General features: G+C 39.7%; 2 protein-coding genes across 5 annotated transcripts; one reads left to right on the forward strand and one right to left on the reverse strand.

Annotated features, from left to right (window-relative positions):
• The first annotated feature begins 417 nt into the window (after positions 1 to 417).
• gatd1 (glutamine amidotransferase class 1 domain containing 1) lies at positions 418 to 8,748 on the forward strand. The gene is made up of 8 exons (XM_048973117.1): positions 418 to 666; positions 909 to 985; positions 4,689 to 4,794; positions 4,990 to 5,097; positions 5,297 to 5,388; positions 5,676 to 5,769; positions 5,956 to 6,067; positions 7,783 to 8,748. Exons 1-8 carry the CDS (start codon positions 618 to 620, stop codon positions 7,787 to 7,789), a joined length of 645 nt encoding a protein of 214 aa, XP_048829074.1. The 5' UTR covers positions 418 to 617; the 3' UTR covers positions 7,790 to 8,748.
• On the reverse strand, positions 6,774 to 21,013 carry LOC125706400 (uncharacterized). 4 transcript variants are annotated; one of them, XM_048973088.1, is made up of 16 exons: positions 20,372 to 21,010; positions 18,976 to 19,179; positions 18,629 to 18,804; positions 18,445 to 18,546; positions 17,677 to 17,788; positions 17,369 to 17,516; positions 15,956 to 16,088; positions 15,552 to 15,713; positions 15,373 to 15,410; positions 15,192 to 15,221; positions 14,844 to 15,010; positions 13,962 to 14,371; positions 13,278 to 13,377; positions 12,656 to 12,902; positions 11,368 to 11,456; positions 6,774 to 9,602 (listed from the first exon to the last, which is right to left on the reverse strand). In XM_048973088.1, the coding sequence occupies exons 2-15, from the start codon at positions 19,090 to 19,092 to the stop codon at positions 11,386 to 11,388; spliced, it is 2,013 nt and encodes a 670-aa protein (XP_048829045.1). In that variant the 5' UTR covers positions 19,093 to 19,179; positions 20,372 to 21,010; the 3' UTR covers positions 6,774 to 9,602; positions 11,368 to 11,385. The 4 variants fall into 4 exon arrangements, with proteins under 4 accessions (XP_048829045.1, XP_048829044.1, XP_048829043.1 ...); XM_048973087.1 differs by having other exon boundaries at positions 6,774 to 8,686; positions 20,372 to 21,009; XM_048973086.1 differs by lacking the exons at positions 6,774 to 9,602; positions 11,368 to 11,456 and having other exon boundaries at positions 11,849 to 12,902; positions 18,976 to 19,176; positions 20,372 to 21,013.
• Positions 21,014 to 22,660: the final 1,647 nt, after the last annotated feature.

The following is a 22,660-nucleotide window of genomic DNA, read 5'->3' on the forward strand; positions in this document are numbered from 1 at the left end:
CAGAAAGCGTGAGTAGGCAACCCAAGGATAATAGAAATTTTTGCTTCTAGTGCTTAATCATGATTACAAAGATTGTTACCCGCCTTCTTACTCATTTTATTTTAAATACACCCTGAATATCCGCAGGTTTTCAGCTCAATGTCATTGTTTTCTTTTCAGTCTAGCTATTGACCCCACAAACTAGAAGCTAGAATGCCGGTATAATGCCTAATGGAAATACCTTACATGCTATATAGTGTATATATACAAAGAACCTATATAGCTTGCAATCTGATACCACTACATATGTCGCTTTAATTGCTGGCTGTCCTTATGAATTTTAAAAAGGGTCAACGTTTGACTTCTGTTCTTAATAGTAGATTTGAAATACTTAGCAGGAACCACTTCATCCGTTATTGATTCCTAGAGGGACGAAGAATCAGAGCACACAGGAATTAAAGTAGTCAGGATACGGCATGCGCGGCTATCCAATCATTTATTTATCATCCTGTCCTTAACATAGATACATTTCTTTTGCCTACTGTTAATTATATATATAGCTAGCCATTCGAGGGATCCTCCTAGTCTCCGCAACAGCTACCACTGCTGTCCAGAGAGCTTTTAAACAGATCTTGAAGATGTCATCTAAACCGACTTGTCTCATAGTGACAAGTGGAGCTCTACATGGTTAGTTTAAATACTAAAAAGCAGATCGCGAAATATCCGTGAATTCGTTAGAAATGATTATAATATATCTAAATCCATATTTTTATAACGGCAGTTCGTTGCTTAAATGTGCCTATATATTGAATCGCTTATATTCATATAGCTGTATTTTTCTGTGTCAACATTGTAATAGGAATTTAGCATACTACCACATCGTCTTGTAACTGGGATGTGTTACTACATATGTTTTCGTCTGTGTACAGGAGTGACTGCACAGTCGTTTCTCCAGTCTTTCAGTCTGTGCAGCCCGGTCTTTAATTTACAGACGGCGACACCAGGGGTGAGTGAAACGAAAACCAACACGGCGTAAGAAAAATATCATACTAATGCCGGAAACGGTTTAAATGGTCATTGACAATTCACAGCCAACCTCTGTTTAATTATAACAATCTTGATTTTAGTCATTGCTTTTCTTTCTTCCCGTTTTTATTATAATGTATCGGTGATATATTGATTCTAAATTAAATTAATTAATTTGAGTTGATAGTGTGTTCATTTTTTGACAAATGATATTAATTATGATTTCTAGTGAATGGAACTCAGTGTCTGCAAAGTGGGGGGCACTTTTCCATCGCATCAAGTACTGTACCTTATTGATAACTTTTTTAAAGAAAGTACCAAAAGTACACCACTTGAAGGTATTTGTTTTCCACTGGCGTAAAAACGGGTACAGCTGTTATGCTGAAAAAAAGGCATCCCTGGCGTAGAATGCTTGCCTGTCTCGGGAATGTAAAACAGCGGAACAGTGTTTTTCTAACGCGTGAAAACGATCGTTTCTGTCTCATAAAAAACTCAGAAGATGTATGTAAAATATCATATGACATTGTATTTTCTTAAAATAGAGATATGCAACATACAAGCAAATAAAATAAGTCGCGGACCTAAAACCGGTTTGTTACTAAATGCGTAGGCTACACGTTAATATTGATTCAAAAGTTCAAAACAACAGACATGAACTTGGCAACATAACGCTTGTTACATTATAAGTAATGGTAAGAATGGTACCAAAACATCCTCTGAGAGAAACTCAGCCATCCAAGAACAGTTTGGCGATGAACAATGCCTTTTCTAGCATGATGGAGCACCGTGCCATAAGGCAAAAGTGATAGCTAAGTGGCTCAGGGAGCATGACATCGAAATTTTGGGTCCAGGGCCAGGAAACTCCCCAGACCTTAATCCTGTTGAGAACTTGCGGTCAGTCCTCAAGAGGCGGGTGGACAAAAAAACACCCACAAACTGACAAAACTTTTGGCCACGGCTGTACAGACACCGACTGAAATTCCCCTGCTGTGTCAGAACCAATTAAGTTATAAAAAGTAATATGCAGTGATTATGAAATACACATTGTAGTGTGTTTGGTGTGTGTCAACAGTCATATTTCTTATCACAATGAATTGCCCTTATCATATGCCCATTCAAACATGTGACGACATAGACAGTTCCCATTCTACCCTGCCCTCCTCCTTTTCCCCATCTGGCCAGCGGGTATTGCTAGCCATTCTGTGTTTTCCTCTCTGTAGTTGTATCCTGTACTCTCATGTGTTTCTACCTACTCCTGGACTGTGTGAGTTCGAGACTAGCAAGTCCCACCCTTCTTGGTGATTGTAGTTTTGGTTTTTGGTTTTCCTGGTGGTTATTTTTTGTTGTAGCTCTGGCATCCGTGGGCCCCCTTCCACGTGTTAGGTTCTGGTTTTGTTTTGTACTTGTATTTTGTGTTAGCCTTGTATTCCTAGTATTAAATTGGTATTTTCTGTTTCTAACCTTCCTAGTTCTGTGATTATCCCTGTTCATTAGCTGTTGCTTGTATTCTGTGTTCGGTTTGATTGGTTGTCTGGTTAATGCTGATCTCCTGCATCCTCATTAGCTCATTTTGGTTTGTACATTTAAGTTCCTGCCTTAGTTCTTTTTCCCAGTTGGTCATTGAATGCAGTTGTGTCAATGTATAGTGTTTGTTGCTTTGCTCATTTCCGTAGTCTTCTTCTCTGTGTTTTCTTGGTTCCCTGGTTGTTTGTAGTTCATGGTCTTTAATTTATTCCTTATTATTTCTTTTTATTCCTTGTATATTTTTTGTCCTTTCTGGTCCTTTTATTTTTTTTGACGTCTTTATTGTGTTCGACATTACTAATAAACCCTTGTTGTCTCAGAGTCAAACTGTGGATCGTCACCTTCTTTCTCCTTGCTGCATGCCCTGCCATGTCACATGAGTTACCTGAGCAATTTCAGTCGGTGTCTGTAGAATGAATACAGATTTAACAGGGAATGGCTTTCCTGGCAGCAGGGTGCCAAAAAAGGCACCCCCTTTAATTTTGCGTTTCTGTAGCTCCCATCAACAAGTGATTTTTGAAATTTGATTTTGAGAATGTCTTAACTAACCTGTGTAAGTTTCACCAGTGTAGCTACAGTAAAGCCAGATTTAATGGGGATGCATTTTCTAGCAGTGAGTTGCTGAGAAAGGCATCCCCTTTAATTTAGCATTTCTGTAGCTCCCATCATCAAGTACATGAAAAATATATCCCCACCCCCCCCCCCCCCCCTCGTCATGACATTTGCACTGACCCCACCATCAAGCAAATTTTTTTAATACAATTTGGAGACAAGTGTCTTCTGAACTACATGGTGCAACACCATTTTAGTCATAAACAGACCCTGACGTTTTGTAAATCAGTTTTTTTTTCTTCGTAAAAAGAACTTACCGTACATCTGATATATGTCTGTTGTTTTGAACTTTTGAATCAATATTAACGTGTGATAGCCTACGTATTTGGTAACAAACCGTTTTCAGATCTGCGACCTATTTTATTTGTTTGTACATCTGTATTTTGACAAAATACAGTGTTGTATGATATATTACATACATTTTATGAGTTTGCATAGACAGAAACGATCGTTTTCATGCATTGCAAAAAACACTTTCCTTCCGCTGTTTTCAGCGGTGTGCTTTGCTGAGACAGGCATGCATTCTCCAGCAAGGATGACATTTTCGGCATGACACTGGCACTAAATGACAACACAATGCGAGGCGTTTTATTGAATTTGAAAAATGGCTGCAGTATATTATAAGGCTGGACAATGTGCGATATTAATAACAGCATCACGTGTTATGTACGTACTATTCTTACATCGCTAATTAGATTGAGATAATGCTTTTTCATACCATCATACTGTATGGACATTATAGCGCAGGGCATTTACTTTTCACTAAAATATTTTTACTTCGTTATAGGGGAAAAAATTTGTAGGTTTTGCAGTGAAATAGGGAAAGAACTGAAAGTACGGTACATGGTATGGTGGAAAAGGGCTTTTATTGACCTTTGGATTATACTAACCCTGGATGAAATCCAGTGACACTTAATACCAAGCGGGTAGCATGGCCATATTCAGGATCAGTACATAACATGTTTTTTTTTTTTTTTATTTTATTACAGTTATTTCTAATGTTCTGTTGTAGGGTGGTGCCATGAGATGCTAGACGTTTAGTCATATTAATTAGACATATAAATGATGACAAAACTAGTTTAATGTTCAGCCATTCATCCAGAAGCTTAATCCAGGAAGTGCAGGGCACAAGGCAAGAGATACATTGAATGGAATCCCACCAAGGATAAGCACAGATACAGAGCCAGGTGTGGCATTTGAGTGCTGAACCCTAGAGGTGCCAGGTGGCAGTGCTGTGCTCAGTCATCTCTTTGTACATGACAAAACAGTATTAATATGGCTGCATGTTATCACATCGCGATATATGAAATTTCTGCAAGTAATATTTATAAAACAAAAATGGAGAAGAGTTTATATAACATAAACTATAGCAAACTGAACTTATTGTCTACCAAAAAAGTTGGTTTTGCCACGAGCTCTCAATAGACACAAAGCTGTGCCGACAAATGCGATATGATTTTTAGGCACACACACATATCGCAGTGATGATGCTGAAATGATACATCAGGCAGCCCTAAATGTTGGCTTTTAATTTTGTTTTGTTACAGGGCAAATCTATTGACTTTGTTGGGGTGGATGAAAGCTCATCCAGATGGATTCAGGAATTCAGTGCGAAGCCATACGCCAACCCAGCAAAACTGGAGTCCATAGATGGTAAACATTGTATTTTATACATTAATATTCATACGTAGTGTCTTACAACATGATACTCTAGGTTCAAAGACAGAAACATTGTTGAAAACATTGCTTATGTGGTTATGTAGCATGTTATATACAGAGGTATGAAAAACATGATAGCCTTATTAAAAATGAATGTACATTGGATATGTTGCATGGGTTGTTTGGCAGGAGCACGTTACCAGGCCTTGTTGATCCCTGACTGCCCTGGTGCCCTCAGTGACCTGGCACATAGTGGATCACTGGCTCGCATTCTTGCTCATTTCACGTCCCAGCAAAGTGAGTACTGTGGTCTAGGATTTCCTGAGCCCAGACAATATGCACTTCAAAATCATTAACAATATATAACAGTAATGCTTTGGCTTCTAAATTCACTGAGCATGTAATGTTGTGTAATGCTCAGAAGCATGTTGAGGGTATGAGGTTCTTGTACTGTGCTGCGTTCATGTGCGTTACAGTGTGTTACCTCACACCTCAGAACCAGTGTGTGCAGTGGGCCATGGGGTGTCTGCACTGTGCTGTGCCACTGAGGGACAGCGCTGGATCTTCAGCGGCTATAGCCTGACAGGGGTACGTGATATCGGACGTCTGAGACAGGCTGGCTTATGGCTCCAGAGCTATCAGCACACACAAAGTTCAGACATTTTTTAAGGACAAGAATATTTACCCTAAAAGTTTGTTCTTTGCACTGTGAAATGAAACATAAAAAAAATTCAGGATGATTTCACATTTTGGAATGTAAATAGTTTCTCCAAGTTAACTTAATTCAAGTTATTTTCCTGTCTCAAATAACATTTATTTTTAAATCACTCTAAGTGCAGTTTGTTACTGTTACATGTTCTGCCCTGTCTTTTCAGCCATCTGTGTTTGAGTTAGTGCGAGAGACTGACTTTGCCAAGCTGCCACTTATAGTGGAAGACTTTGTGAAGGACAGTGGTGGCTCTTACACTGGTGAGTCAATCTTCCTGTGAGTATCAGTTGAGCCATTTCCAGAGTAAACATAGTAAGTGATGGTTTTAAAGTGTCCTTCCTTTGTAGTGCTACAGTTAAGATAAGTAAATAATAAAATAATAAAGCAATGCACTGCTAACTTTTGTGACAACAAATTTGATGGTATGAATGTGTCACATTCCACAGCCAGCACAGAGGATGCAATCCATGTGGTTCTAGACAGACACCTGGTCACGGGTCAGAACCAACAGTCCACTTGGGCCGCAGTAAACAACCTCATTATACTTTTTAATGGCAGGTAAGTGACTACATGGTCTGTATGCAGAATATGAACAAAACTGTAGCTAATGGTTTCCTCTCAGCACCAGCCTTTACATGGTTTGTAATGGTTTCCTCTAAACCTTTTCCTGTCCCACTGTGTCACCAACAAACATTCTCATTTGATTATCCCCTCCATTTCTCTGGCTTCCTTTTATAGAATGTTGGGGCAATCACTCCCACATCTAGAAAGGAGTATCAAAATAAAAGTATTCCACATATGCAATGCCAATTCAGTAAAAAAAAAAAAAAAGACTATTTCCAGTGTCAGCATTTAAAAGATCTAATTTAAATGTCACAGTTATGATGGTCCCACTTGACTAAAGTTACTTGCATTTTTTTCAACTCCGTCCTGGGATAAGAAACATATTCATACTTTGTAATCTGGGGTTTGCAGCAGATGAAATTGGAGGTACACTAGCAAGAAAGAAAGACTAAAGTGTCTATTTATAAACATGTCATAATTTTCACCTTGTTTTACAAGAATTTGTTGGAATTGTATTAAGTGCAAGATGGCTTTACATTGACGTGATGTTTTTTGAATGTCATATTTAAAATAACTTTGTGTATCCTTTGACAATATATTCCTTAGTCATTATATTATTCATAAAATGCTTCTCAAAAACAAGGCCAATATATTCCCCAAGTAGGTATACAAAAATTAAATAATACAAAATTAGATAAAATATATTTAAATCTTTCAACTTTATTGCATGTGACCTACAATAAATAGTGGATTTGTATGATAAGATGTATATTTCTGCTCATTTTTTGGTTATTTCTGTCACTTTCTCTCATCTCAGTAACTCTTCCACTGGATTTCATTAAATGCTTTTGTTAGTTACAGAAATAATTATAAATATAACATAGATGGCATGGAAAGAAATTCAAAAAGAGGAAATACAAGATCATGGGAACATAGAAGATATACACAAACTAACATACATAACAAATTTTCAAGAAAACCTGCAACATCAGCAGATCAAGTATGGGAAGTGACATACCGAGTAATAAGACACATTTTTAAGTTCTACCTAAGAGGGAGATGGAGACTAACTAGGTACCAGAGGCTTTGTGGGATTATATGTGGGACCATATGGGAGCATATAGGAAGGCCAGCAAAATATGCTGGCAAAACAGGGACATTTCAGACTGGTGTTTCAGACTGGGCTCCTCTCATGGTGTTAAGCAACATAGGAATAGTTTTTCTATGTCAAACCCTTCAACAGTTATTAGCCAAAAGGTATTATTACTTATTGCAGCACACTTTAGTAATGGAATGACACCCTTTCTATTGAGCTTGCTCAGAATTGGATCTCAAGTCCAAATTCCAAATTTGGCATTGACAAATCAAAGCTTTCAGAAATATGTTCCTCACATCCTGTTTGGTGGCATGATTTCACAAAAGTAGATTTTTGGAAAAATTCAGATGCTTCAAAAGGTATGATCAAAAACATGTCTTGAAATTTGGCCTGATGGAGGCGCTACAGGGATGGATGGATTACACCAAATTTGGTGTTTGAATAGTTTGAACTGTCCTCTATCAATTTGCAAAATTTAAAAAAAAGTCATCAATCATGTACAATGACATTAAAGAACTGAATCTTGAAAATGTCAAGTTATGCTGCCAAAATGTGCTTTCGGCTTGTTCTGCAGCAAATTCGTGACAGTGCTGTCTCTTGGTTTGGTTTTCAGGAAGTAGCAGCGACTGTGTGGAGCACCACTCTTATTCTACTCCGATTCAAATTGCCTGTGTATTTATCCATCTGTCACCACTGCTGTCTGCTGTCAGAACATCTGCTCTCATTTGCTATGGATTTTCCAGAAATAGATCTAGACAATTGATGGATTTTGTCTCAGTTAAAATGATTATTTTTCTGTTTTACGCAGTATGGAAAATCTTCATTGTTTATTTCTCCTACACTGTTTAATAGGTTATTTTTATGTTAGGCCTATATTTATATTCATCCAGCTTCGTTAACTGTTTGCCCAGCAGAGGGTCACAGTGAACATATTCCAGGAAGCACAGGGTGGAGGACACTATGAACAGGATGCCGGTCCATCACAAGACACGCACACACAGGTTTGTAGTTATATGTTTGAAGGGACTCTCCATTCATTTCTATGGGGAAATCTCTAATTACAACATGACAATTTTAAGCCCTACCCAGAAAAATGGTCCCCACAACATCAAAATAACATGTTTATATCACAATGTGGGCACATTTGTTCCCCACAATTTAATATAAACCGAATCCACACATACACAGCCATGGGTGGGAACTGAACATTCAACCCAGGAGAACTGTAGAGCCTCCCATTAAAGTGCCATGCCTGAATTCTAAAGTGCAATATTTTGGTATAGGTACAAGGCAGGATAAACAATTACAACTTTTAAGAACTTTTAATTTTATTCATTAAACCTCCCCAATTAACTCGAGTCATAATATGTTGGGCTTATACTGACAATTTGTCTTTATTTTCTCTGCTGCCTTAATGACCAGTGTAGAATAGTCACAGATTTTTGCAAGGACATAAAATGTATAACTGAAAGATTGGTGCAAGATGGTTTCCTGTTCAGGATGTCTGGGGCACACGTCTGAAAGAGTGCAATAAAAGAACATGCGTGATGTAAAATTATCAGCATAGAAGAATGAAAAAGTCTTTCTTTGGTGTGTAATTTTTCATTTTTATGGAATAACATTCGTCCAGATGTTATGTAACAGTTAATACATGGTAAACCATGTATTAAACATTTTTAAATGCAAATCAGCTGAAGCAAAAAGCCACCTAATGCGCAGAGGGATGTGTTTGAAAACATATAATGCAAAGCATGGAGAGCACTATTCCAGTCATTGCACATTTGTATGAAACGAAATTGTTTTTATGTTTTGAAGCTGAAAAACATTAGCAAAGCTCATTTCTTTGACCAGTGGTTAAACATTTTCATTAGACATGACCCAAGCCACCGTTGTTAATTTGAAAAATATTTCAGAAAAAATATATAATTATTTTAAAATATCGCAATACGCTCTTAAAAATATAGTCCCTATAAGGATAGAACGTCTGGACAGGCTGCTCACTAGAAGCAGCAAGTCTTAATTCACCATAGAAACCATCAACAGACAGGCACTTGTGTTTTGAAAACCAAGGAAACTTTCGTTGATAAGAATGAATGCTTATTTATGAGTAAAGAGTCACCGGTTTTTATACACTTCCCGGGCAAAAAAGGTCACCATTTGAATATAAATTAGCAAATAGTTAAAACCAATGACTGGATTATTATTACAGCTCAGCTACATTATGCAGCAATAAGGTGAAGTCATCTGAGTACCTGAATCTACTGAATGACCTGGTTATACCTCCATCCAGAATCAGTGGATTTTTTCTTTCCTAAAGGCATGGGTATATTCCAGGGTGAGAATGTCTGTGGCCCAAATCCAGCCAGAAGAGCGAGTGGAAGACCATCAACACAGACCTCGTCCACTTGTTAGAAGGGTGCAGTGGAAAGAAAACTGGAGAACATAGGAGCCATCATTTATAACTATGGCATCAAGAGATCTGAGGTAAAAGAGAACATACAGAGAATACAGAAAGGTTCTACAACCCAGCCCAAGTCCAGGAGGCAGCGGGAGATTAATAGACTAGTGAAGGAAAGAATACAACTGAGAAAGCAGTGGAGGAAGGCCACCGAGGTAAAATGGGAAGATATTGATGCACTGCAGGCTGCTTCTACAGGGATTCCTACAACTTTGTTAAAAGCCTCTTTAGCATGGAAAAGAATACCCATACCAGTCCTGGAGGAGCACCTGAGGAAGACCTACTTTGATGACTGGAGGCATGAACCAGTCGCCATCAATTCATCCACCTCAATACCACATGCATACAAGGCCCCCCCACATGGAGCGAGGTGGAGAGTATCGTAAAACAGGCAAGATCAGCTTCAGCTCCTGGGCCCAACAGCATTTAATACAGGCTCTATAAGAACACCCCTGGAGTTCTGAAATGCCTCTGGAAGCTATAATAAAGATGCAGTTTGGATTGCCAAGGTGACCAGCTGTCCACGAGACACAGACCCAGGTCTGATCAGGCTGTGGTTTAATAATAATAATAATCGATACTTTTATTGTCCCCGTAGGGAAATTGTCTTTACGCCTCCCACAACTTGCTCTTTTTTCATAGAGGAAGTTGTCTGCGAAGGGCTGCCACCCGTAGCGGCGCCCAGGGAGCTGGGAGTTAAGGGCCTTGCTCAAGGACCCACAGTCTGAGGCGGGGTTTGAACCTGCGACCTTCTGATTACAGGCACACGCTGCTCAAGAGTGTAAGAGCGTAAGATACCCTTTAAGAGGGTATCTTAAAAGGCCGAAATACCCAACAATGCAGAGGTGCCAACTGATAATGTGTCCTCATGGTTTGAAAGTGGCCTAGTGGCCACATACAAACAACCCAGAGAATTGTAGTGCAGAAACAATAGGGATCGGAACATCCAGTCCTTCTTTTGAAATCTTTGGAGACAGTGCCATGACAAATGTGTGCTATAATCAAAGCTAAAGCAGTCCAACGAAAAATTTAAATGATGACTTTTTTTTTGGCCGGGCAGTGTATTAACATATTTAGTAAAACATAAAAATGCTTTAATATAGGACTATTATTAAGCTGCCAAAACTGCATGTGCAGTTAGACAAAAATAATCATCACCATGACATCTCTAGACCAATAAGAAAATAGTATTTGCCAAAGTCATGGTATAAGTGTATATGTGCCCTTGAGAGGTAAAGTGGGTTATCCCACATTTTTGACCCCCTACCCCTTTTTTAATGGATTTTTTCAATTGGATAAGTTGTTATTATCTAAGTCATACCTCTGTGCTACCTGTGATATATATATCAATTGTAGGGTATAGACACTGATTTTTTTGAAAAAAAATTCAGCTTTGAAGCTCATTTTCTCAAAACTTTCTTTTTGTGGGATAGCCCACTTTACCTCTCAAGGGCACATATATTTTAGGACATTTATTATTGATTTCAATGCAGGAACTTTTTTTGTTCTTACTGTCATAAAGGAAATACCTTTCTGACAATGTATATTAGTAATTTTTAGACAGTATGGTTCTGTTGATGCCTCATGTTTAACAGATGCATACATTGTAAGATATTCCTTAATATGAATATTTCATTTGGTCACTATGCTAACTGTTTTTCGGCCTCAAATGGGGAAAAAATACCATTAATTCTATAATAACAAATGAAAAAAAGACAGCCCAACAGCAAATGTACTTACTGGGCAGCTGCGACGAGGTCACTGAGTAAGAAGCATGCAAAAGGTTGCCAGAGCTATGATGGTGACACTGACAGGGTTCCCTGCTGGAGCTGGAAGACAGATGGGACATTCAGTGGATACATGAATAAACTGGGGCTTCTGTGCTCATTGTCTGACCTGAAAGTAAGAAAACGCCTGATCTTAATCTAATTAATATCTCACACCATCCAGCCCTATAACATACTACAGCCATTTTTTTTAATTCAGTACACCTCGCAAAATGTGTTCTCTGTATTTAACCCATATGTAACGATGTGACGTAACGGGGGGCAGCTAATTCAGCGCCCAGGGAACAATGCTTGGGGGCGGCACCTTGCTCAGGGTACCTCAGTGGTGACTTGCTGGTCGGAGATTCGAACCGGCAAACTTTCAATTACAAGTGCACTTCCCTAACCATTAAGCCACCACTGCCTGGTGCCGTGGACGGGAACATTCATTTGAAACTGCTTCAGAACAGACATGAGCACTACTGTGGTGTCCTGGAAATCTTGGCCAGTTACAGCCACCACCTGTTGCAAGTGTTCTAGGAGCCAGTCTAATTTAATTACAAATTCCTCACTCAGAGAGTCACTTTCTACCTGCTGAAGAAGAGAGGATATTTCTTGCCTAAATATTGCTCTAAAAGACATTCTGATGTGAGGTAGTAGCCCATTAACAGGGGTACAGCTGGGGTGCAGTGGTTGTGGCCTCGTTGATTAGATCTTAAGCGATTGCCCTAGTCTGTTTTTCGAGACCACGCCCCCATTTGACAGAGAGCTGCGATTAGATAGTAATTACATTCCCTGGTGCCAAGATTTCAGCATATACTTTTCAAAAATGGAAATGAGCCGATGCGGTAGAGCAAAGATGGCCATTGCACTTTGGTGTGATGTGACGCAATTTCATCTATATATCGTGTATAATGTAAACCCTTCTAGTTGTTTTTATGCATGGTAATTGAACAAGATGCAAATCAAATCACATTTCCACATGGCACGGTTTTTGTACGCTGCGCAATCTAATACAATACATTGCATTGATTGTTTTCCCCTGCGTGCCAACGTCGTTTCTGCATTTCAAGCTGGCACAAAATCTGCTCCATGGTTTAGAGACAGTGTTTAGCTCAAGCGCATGTCCTTGGACAAAGGGAAAACACACTCTAGACACAAAGAGGGAAGAAGTCGAGATTTAACCTCCCAGCCTGGGAGGAATGAGTATTGATTGCACTTGTTTGTGCTCAGGTTAGTGTTAATGTTCGAGTATTCCTTACCATGTGACAGCGTGGTGGTCTTTGTGCTGGTTATGGCCTGGGTCACAGGCACAGCATTTACTGGTGTGATGACAGGACTTTGGATAGATGGGGAGCTGACCAATGAGATGGGGGCTGAGTAGATGGTGTAGTCGCGGGTCACCAGGGTGTCGAGCAAAACGTCCTGCTTGGCTTGGTGACAGAGTGATGGGCAGGTCTGAGAGGCCAGAATGCTGATACACAGATGTACCACACACCTTACATACATCTAAGGGAACAGAGAGGGTGGGAGTGGGGGTTGGGGTAGGCTATCACAATAAAGTAAAACAAGGTGCACATTTATGTATACCTGAAATGTGCAGCTGTAAAGTATGACACTATGGATTTTTACCTATTTTTTTGCCCTGTTTATGTAGATTTAGGTAAATGTGTATTGTACTGTGTTGTTTCAGTTCCATATTGCTAAGATTATGACTGATGATCAGGGACATAACTTGTCTTTTTTTAATCTTCATTTTTCAAGCAATAAATGTTCAGTGCTCTTGAGATCAGATGTACAAATAAGGTTAGACTATTAAAAAAAATATTGGGAATTGGTAGTATTTTGTGAATTAGATCAAAGAAAATCAAGAAAAAAACATACCACAGTTCCTTCTATATTGAAGGAAGCTAAGTTCATTTCGTATATATTCAGTTTGGGGTCATTGGATACCATTTCCATTATTCCACTGGTATTCATGCAGCTGAGACAAAAACAGGCATTAGAAGTGATTATCCATTAGTGCGGTTTATGAGGAATGTGGGATGATGCCGCATGTGCATGTGAAAAGTCCCCAGATAGATGGCAAATAAAACGATCTCAGGGGTGCCATAAAGAGGGAAAGTCAGGGGGGATTCTAAACAGTGTGGAACATAATTGGATTGGTCAGGTTTGGGGCCCGATATACTTTGCTTTCATTGGGTCCAAAATTTCTAGCAGCATCCCTGTTTCATTCATAAACTAGCCTAATTAAAATAGTCTTTCCAGATTTCTATTCTTTAACACACCACCAAAGACTAATCAAGCCTCTGAATCTTGGGAACCTTTACTTCCCAAAAAACCCATATGTCATTCCCACTCCCCCAAACAATCTGTAAGACTTGGTAAATATTTACTGGATACTATAAATGTATATTTATACATGTAAATTCCAGTTCTAAATAAATATCCATATAAGTGAATGAGAGAAGTGTATGGTTGTACTGAGTATTGTACAAAATCGTACAATTGTGCTATGTAATTTGTGACAGCAAATGTTTTTAGCTGGAAATAAGCAGGCATACTAACCCGTCCTCTATAATGGGTTGAGTGACTTCAAATGTAGGTGTGCTCGACATAACACACGTCTGCACAATCAGCTCAGCACGGCCCACGCTGCAATTGGAGTAGACATACATGTCCAAGACATCCACCCTGCCTGCACGCTGGACAGAGGCCCTGGCTCTTCGCTGACGGGTGTTCATGTTTGTCCCCATACTCCGGGGCCCTTCACCAGGTCTGTAGAACTCGACGCTGAAATGAGGAATACCGAAGGTCTCCTTCTCTGTTGGTAGGTTTACGAGCTGGGGGTTATCTCTGACCAGACTCTCACTGAAGCGACAGGCCAGCAGGAGAACAAGTGAGGGATGACGGCTGATGGTAGACAGATGGTTCACAGTCCGTAATGTATTTGTGTAAATCAGGTCTGACCCTGAGTGCTGCGGGGATATGAAGACACACCATGCAAGCATGAGCAGGACAGTGAAATAAAATGAAGTCTAACATTCAACAGTAACTAAATTGAGATGACAAAATGTTAGTTGCCAAGTATGAGTCAGTTTCTTATTTGGAATCATGGGATATGAAGCAGAGAACTCCCTGGACATGATATCAGTCCATCAGAGCACAGGGTGCTTTTACCATCCCACACTGATAGCAGCTTAAAGCCATAAGTTCACAAACAGTGCAACCTTTGCACACAGACAGATCTAGATGGTCTGATTTTATAACTCCAAATGTGCAAGGCAAAAATATTCCACACTGGGCCATACTGGCAAACATTTGTATTTTTTACAATTTACTTCAAAACAAATATTTTGACATCCATTGAGAGGTTTGTGCAAATTGTCAGGAAGCCCAAGATGCTTCAGCACTGAAGATCAAGTCTTTATCAAACAAAAAAGATTCTACCACAACTTTGGTACCACATCCTGTCAAGGAGACCACTGCTGTCACATGGGTGTCATTGTAGTAAATGGGACAGGATGGATGGTTGAGCTGAAGGTCCGTAAATGAAAGATGAGGGAGAGAAGTCACTGGAAGTATAAGATGCATTTCCTTTTTCAAGCAAAGCAGCACTGCGTGGAGATGAAAAGACATTTTCACCATCTATGAGCAGCAAGTCCATACAGCTGATTACAAGTATACGAGTAAGTAATAGCTGTGATATAAATGTACAGGTTGTAAGTATTTTCCTAGTAAATACACACTGAGGGTGATTCAGTGTAAAGGAAGTAAGAAAACTGGTGCTTTGGGTACCTGTGCCATTTGGTAAAATATCCATAGGCTCTAACAGATGGAAACAAGAAGGAGATGGTTAGTGTGATTAGTCACCATTTATATTTCAATAAAACTGTTTTCCATTAGATTTCATCCATGAGTGGAGATCAAATATAAAGTCATGCCAAGCAAATAAAAAATACAATAGAGATTCTCTTACTTTGGTCAATCCACACACATCTGATGTCAGACTGTGAGCTGATCACAGAAACAAAGGTTTGTTCATTTTAAATTTTACTTTAATCTAAAATATTAATACTACCATGTTAATAGAATTAATGCAATGAAAGCAGCTACCCAGTAAATATAAAAATTAATTATGTTAATATGGTGTCATACCTCTCAGTATTTGCAGTAAAACAGATAGGTAACAGCTGAGGGAGCTGATTTGAGGCTCTGACCCAGATAATATTGATCGATGCCTCAGCATTTACATTCTTATCACTTTCAAGTGGTGACACCCAGAGGCCAGGAGGACCAACAACAGCTATCTCTGACACACTGAAAAAATAAGGGAGATGAACATATACACAAATATATTGGAAACAGCAGCTAGAGTTACATTTATATACATTTATAACATATACAAATACAAGATAATATACATGATTCTTAAAATTATTTACATTGCTGAATGTATCAGTGATATTTCTGGACACCTTTTGGATGACCTTTAACTGTTTAAATGTGAGCACCATTCAGAATTAAGAAAAGGGAATAAAGATGAGAGTGTCTTTCCTCACACATCAGTTTCTAACTGAGCAGTGACTGTTATGTTGATTTCCTCAAAGGGTAACACTGTGAACTGAAAGCCATCTGGTGGAGTGTGTTGTGTAAATACAGGTACGGCTGTGCAGGGTCCCAGTCCAGATGTCACTGAAAGACAGACAGGCAGTTAGACTACATTCTCATAGGGGTACACTCACATGTACAACTGTAGAAAATAAACACATTCAGGTAACTTTTGAAAAGTTCTCTATGTATCCAAATTCTCCACACATTTTATCAATATCCATCCATTTTCCAAACCGCTTATCCAGCTGGGTCGCGGGGGGTCCGGAGCCTATCCTGGAAGCAATGGGCACAAGGCAGGGAACAATCCTGGAGGGGGGGCCAGCCCATCGCAGGGCGCACTCACCCACCATTCACTCACACATGCACATCTACGGGCAATTTAACAACTCCAATTAGCCTCTGCATGTTTTTGGACTGTGGGGGGAAACCGGAGTACCTGGAGGAAACCCCACGATGACATGGGGAGAACATGCAAACTCCGCACACATGTGACCCAGGCAGAGACTCAAACCCGGGTCCCAGAGGTGTAAGGCAACAGTGCTAACCACTGCACCACCATGCCGCTCCAAATAAATAAATAAATAAAATTAATTATTGAATATGCTGTGAAAATATATATTTTTTTTATATAAAACTTTTTTTGCTGCAGTTCTTTTTTGTTTATATGTGAGCTTTTTTTGTTTAAATGTGAGTACAGGAATGAATGAATAAATAAATAAATAAATAAATATTTTCCCACAGTGTTTTGTATTTATTTATGTAGTGTGTAATCGTTGCTAAGTTGTGTTTGCACATTGGCTGGTTTTGTGTGGTTTTTGACAGTAGTGCTTGATTTTGAATAAAGTTAAAATAATTTTGGGTCAAATGTTTGGTTTTGCAAGACAAGTCGAAGGTTTTGTGAGTGTAGCTTGAATTTTAGAGTTTGTGTTTAGTGTTTTGAGACAAAGAGATGAGATTTTTGGTTCTAACCCATAGTTATCACAATTATATGAACCACCATCCTTACCATATCTGCCTTAGATACCTAATATGAGAAATACAGGCCCCAACACTATCATTCTTATGCACCTGGTTTAAAGAAGGGAAAATACTAGTGACCTATGATATTTAGTATTTTTAAAAAACAGGTTCTTTCCATGGTTATTGTGTAAGATATCTTTAGCAGCATAATGCTCCAGCTCAGTACAGGCAGCTAGATGGTACTCACTGTCTAGTGTCTTACTGTCTTACTGCGCTGTTGTTGTCATTAATGGGTTTCTGTTTGTGCTGCGCACAAGTAAGATTTTCACCATACACTGTACACTGTACACTCCAGAATAAAAACTTTGATCCCTTGAATCCCAAATGGAGGGACGTGATACCTGTGATGGACAGGTGCAGGGGAGTGGCGCTCAGTGCTGTAGTATTGTCATAGATGCCTACAAGGCCAGTTTTGGGGAAATCTTCCACTGTAATCTTCACTTCATACTGGCCCGGATCCCCCCCTCCAGTATAAGACAGCAGACAGTCCTGCCAAAAGAAGAGGGAAAAAGTGAGCTTTAAGGTATTGGAGAAGTGAAACCTTGGGGGAAGAAGAGTATAAGAGGGCAAGATTAGACATGAAAAGGAAGACACCATGAAGATCCTGACACCACAGTGCCCTGAGCTTCACAGAGCTACCCCTGCTCACCTGACTGAGCTGCAGGAATGTGGGTGATGTTTCCGCAAAGCGACAGCAGATCTGGTCACCATCTGCGTCTTTCACACTCAGGGCAACATGGCGAGCGCATCCTGTACTGACCCTGTCAAAGAGGTACAGAGACATTTACCTCATGCTGGTGTCTGCAAACATCTGCGCTACAAATAAGTATCTGGGTGGATTTAAAGAGCACGCATAACCCGTCTATGGCTAACTTATTGTATAGCATATGTAGAGTGGGCTGTATACCATGTGTCTGTCAGTAGGACCTGCAGAAAAACTGATAATGTTTTGTTAGCGTGTTGTAAGGAAAAGTAGTAAAGGTGTCCTCCCAATGTTCTAGGTTGATCATTTGAATATAGGCAGTGTTAGCAATTTATGATCATGGGGGAAGTCAGGGATAGAATGGGGGTTCCAGTCGGCACCACTAGGGTGATAAGGAAGATAGCTGAATTACAATGATCATAAAAGTCTCCACCCTGTCCTGCCCCATCCCTACCTCAGGCTCCTCACAGTCCAGGGGGTCACCCTTTATATGTAAATTCACTCACAACACCTACACACGGCACCTTGTTGGGGAGTGAATTTTGGGGTATAAAGGAGGGTGAAGAACTGTCCTTAATTTGTATTTGAGCTGCCTTTCAATACCCGGTGTATCTCTACACTGTATCACATTATATTATTTTTTACTGTTCAGTAAACCACCGTTTTGCTGAAACTACGGAGACTCTGCAAGTGGATTCCTTACACGTGTCGTACCTGATAGGAGGCGGCAGAGCCACAGTGGGGGCTTGGTTTACAGCATGGGTGCCAGGGTGAACAGACGGTCCTGACCATATCTGAAGTGTCTCATTAACGTTCCTGTGCAAAGATAAAATGGGGCAGTAATATTTGACTGGTTTTGTAACAAAAGGTAAGCTAACTGTGTTAGTCAGCCACATACTCCACATTCACGGTAGACGTGTAGACGTTGGGCGTCACATTCTGCCACTGACTGAGACACCAGCCTGGAGCAGGGAACTGGCCCTGGAGTGGGGGAACGTAGCCTGGCCCAGTGTTTGCCATTTGTAGGAGTGAGGGACAGGGCAGAGGTGCCAGTATGCTGTACAGGGCCATCACCTGTGTAAGGAGGGGTGAATATCAGTGCATTTCAATTGTATTCCTCATCATTCATTCACGGGAGCACAATACTTTAGATTTTACGGGACAGAAATTGTTTTATTTTAGCTTGCCGGGTATTAAGACCATAGAAATTCATGTGATGCTGAAGTTCAAAGCAAGGTGATTCACCTTTGTGTCATCCTTGTTTCCCAGGGGCATCGTGTTGACCACTGCGCCCAGAGAGGTGGACTCACAAACTTTGCTCAACATGAGAGCCACTAAAGTGACTCGCACTAGCAAAAACATCTGGACTGCGCTCCAGCACACTGACAACTCGATGGAATAGGATAGGTCTGACGGGGAACCTTGGATTACAGGGTAGAAGAAAACCTTCTTGGAAGGAAAAACAGACATATTACTTCAGTGAAAAGGACATGTTTGTAAACCCTACCAAACCCATAGCCCACGCATCACCATTTTGTCTCTCTGCTTATTCATATGTGGTGAAATGACAATATTAACTTTGACTTTTATGCAACTAGTGCTGCTCAAGGCATTCTGCAGTTGGAGGAATGTAGTCTATCATTCCTAAAACAGGTCTAACACTTCATGTCCCAGTTTACTTAATCGATAAGTAAGACATTTAAACTAATACGAATAAATATAATTATTTTTGATAATAGATTGAGATCTGTCCATTTATGTACAGTACACATAAAACTGTAAATAGGAATATAATATATAGTCTTAGTTCTTGCAGTTTGCACACTAACCCAGTGCAAAGAAGAATGTTTATGATGCTTATGCCGGCAGGAGGTGCGGATGCTGGGGGAGGGGGGGGGGTGTAAATTTAATGAGTTACATACAAAAATCCAAGTGCGGACTAACCATTGGGTGGTAGGCAGATATTTCTTCCCCAACACTGGCATTATACAGTCTATATACCAGAAGTGCCCAACCCATTGGTCGATCGCAGGAGATGATTAATGGGTAATACTTTAGTTCATTGGTGGCCAACTGGTTGATTGTGATGGGCATAATATACCAAGGGGGACCCCCCCATTGGCAACAAATTCTTGGACTGCCTTTTTGTTGCCAGTCCACCTCTGCAAATCAAATATTGGGGGTTCCCAACCCCCAGTTCCCCGCAGTTCCCCCAGTTCCAATGCCCCTGAGCATCACTAGTATAGAATTTTTAATATTCTAAATAAATATTATCAATCAAACAGCCCTAACTGGGGATTTCTTTACTAAATAAGACACACTCACACTAGTCAAGAAAATTAAGTGTTCACATGTGGTAGCATAACCACATCCTTGTACAGAACCTGCTAAGAAGATGGCTAGATGGATCTGGCACATTGAACTTAAATTTATTGTTTTTAGTGTTCAAGCATGACATTCTTGCACATTCTACATAAATAAAACAAATCCATGAGTATTTACCAGCATCTAGTGACAAAACATCTCAGAGGTATTATCTAATGCCATGGTATTGACTTTATCAGCACCATTTCCTGCTGTGATATTATGACATTGTATTTTATATTTTTTATTATTATTTATTATTTTATATTTATCCTACCTGGAAAAGCCCAAGATGAGTGCAATCTAAGAGAGTTGAATCGTACTGCTGCTAACAACGTTGTGTTCCATCAGGGCTCCTTCTTAAAAAAATAATAACCTTACATTCTTCCCCCTTTCTTTTTATAGCTGGAATGTTAAAGGGAGGTGTCAAGCAATTTTTGGTATACAATGAAAGAGGCAGAACTGGACTAACCAGTGAGGCAAAAACATGGTATTTATATGATATGGAAAGGGCATATGTGTATCATATCACTTGTGTAATAATTTTATGGGGATCTCTTTAATTTTATGGTGTATTTAATTTCACTTGAGGGTGTGTACACTTCTCAGCTGCTATGTTGATGTTTTGCAGTATCTGCATGAATGCTCAGAGGTGGTCATATATGTTATAAATTCTTCTATGGCTGATTTAATGTTCTCATTTTCATGTTTATTTACTCTCTGCTTTGATATAAAGTAACATACAATTGAGAAATCAGGGTCAGACAGTCCCTAAAACAATTTAGGGCCTTGCGCAGGAACCCAACAATGAAATCATGCTTGTCAAGCATGGGATTTGAACTGGCAACCTTCTGATCAGAACACAGCCATCAGAGACACACACCATTCCCACTTTTTTCTCCACTCACCCACTGCGTACAGCCAAAAGAGAGACTGCCACAACTGTTTTACCAAAATATTTTCTACACTGATCATTTGTCATAGCTAAGTATGAACAATGCCAAGTGGAATTTCTGAAATCCACCTAAACCTGAATTGCTCAACTACAATTTCCTGCTTGTTTTTTTTTTCAGGTGTCAAAAACAATAGAGGATGGAGTGTCAAGTGCTCTTTTACATGCACAAAAATACATTCTGTTTCACGTAGAGGAGTATTTATTGACAAAATGAAGTACCGCATTGCCACAATTTGTCCATAGAAAGACAAACCCAGTTACATTTTGTCCATGAAAGCATGAAGACGTCACTTTCTTTCATACACAAAAATCAAAAGGAATGATTCACTTTGTGCACAAAACCAATGTCAGCACCATGGGACAGAAGGCTGAATGTACATGATGTGGACAAAAGTATTGGGACATTTGGCCATTACACCTACAGGAACTTTTACGTCATCCCATTCTAAATCCATAGGCATCAATATGGAGTCCCGCCCCCCCTTGCAGCTATAACAGCTGCAACTCTTCTCGGAAGGTTTTCCACAAGATTTTGGAGTATGTCTGCGGGAATTTTTGCCCAGTCATCCAGAAAGGCATTTTTGAAGTCAGTCACTGATGTTGGACGTGAAGGCCTGGCTCACAATATCCATTCTAGTTCATGCCAAAGGTGTTTGTTGGGGTTGAGGTCCCTGGGTGGGACCTTGACTATAATGAGATCCCCCACCATGATGTAATGAACAAGGGGGCTGGCATGATCCGCCCCTTGCCTCTCTGTGTGTAAAGTACTTGCAATGATTTATCCATCCACCAGGGAGAGCAGTGATTATGAAAGCTGAAGTGACTTACCTGAAATCGGGTACAATACCTGATTTCAGGTATCTTAACTTCACTACAAGAAATGAAAATCTAAGCAAGTATAATTTTCTTATATTTAGACAAAATTCCAATTTCATTAATAAACGGACTACACTGCAATAAATGGCCTGTGAAATTTAAGAAATTGTTTCTGTTGTGAGGCAAAGATGGCCTAAAACTATCAAAATGTGTTTTTTGTCAGTTTATTGATGAAATTAGAATTGTGCAGTATAATAATTACAGAGCTAAACAAAGTAATAAGATTAATAATGTCAAGCAATGAGGGACGGTGTGGTATATGAAAATTAAACAGATTTTAAGCCCATTGAGCTTGTTTGGCACATGATGAAATACTTCAACTGCAAGGAGGCCAAACAGGTACAAAGCAGCAGTGTGTCCAAGCAATAGATTTATTTTGGGAGAGGAGAGTGACCCAAGATGTGTCTAACAGACTAATTACAGGCCTGAACAAAGCAATAAGGTTGATTGTGGAGAATAAAGGTGGACAGAGTGGAAAATGAAAAATAAAAAAACATGGTTCTGTACTGTGCTTGAATAAAACAGACACATTCCTTAGTGTGTTCTGCCTGGCTAACAGTCTGAAAGGCTGCTGATGGCTGCATATTCACGGGGTGGGGGTGGGGGGCAGTCATAATGACGTGTGAATTTGTCATTAACTTCTCTGCTTGGCCACAATGAAAAGAGATATGTTTGCAGGGGATCAAGGTGAGGTTGTTTTCTTAACCTAAGAACACTGAACCAATGGTCAAGCAG

This window comes from Brienomyrus brachyistius, chromosome 13 (assembly GCF_023856365.1).
Source record: "Brienomyrus brachyistius isolate T26 chromosome 13, BBRACH_0.4, whole genome shotgun sequence".
Taxonomy (NCBI): Eukaryota; Metazoa; Chordata; class Actinopteri; order Osteoglossiformes; family Mormyridae; genus Brienomyrus; species Brienomyrus brachyistius.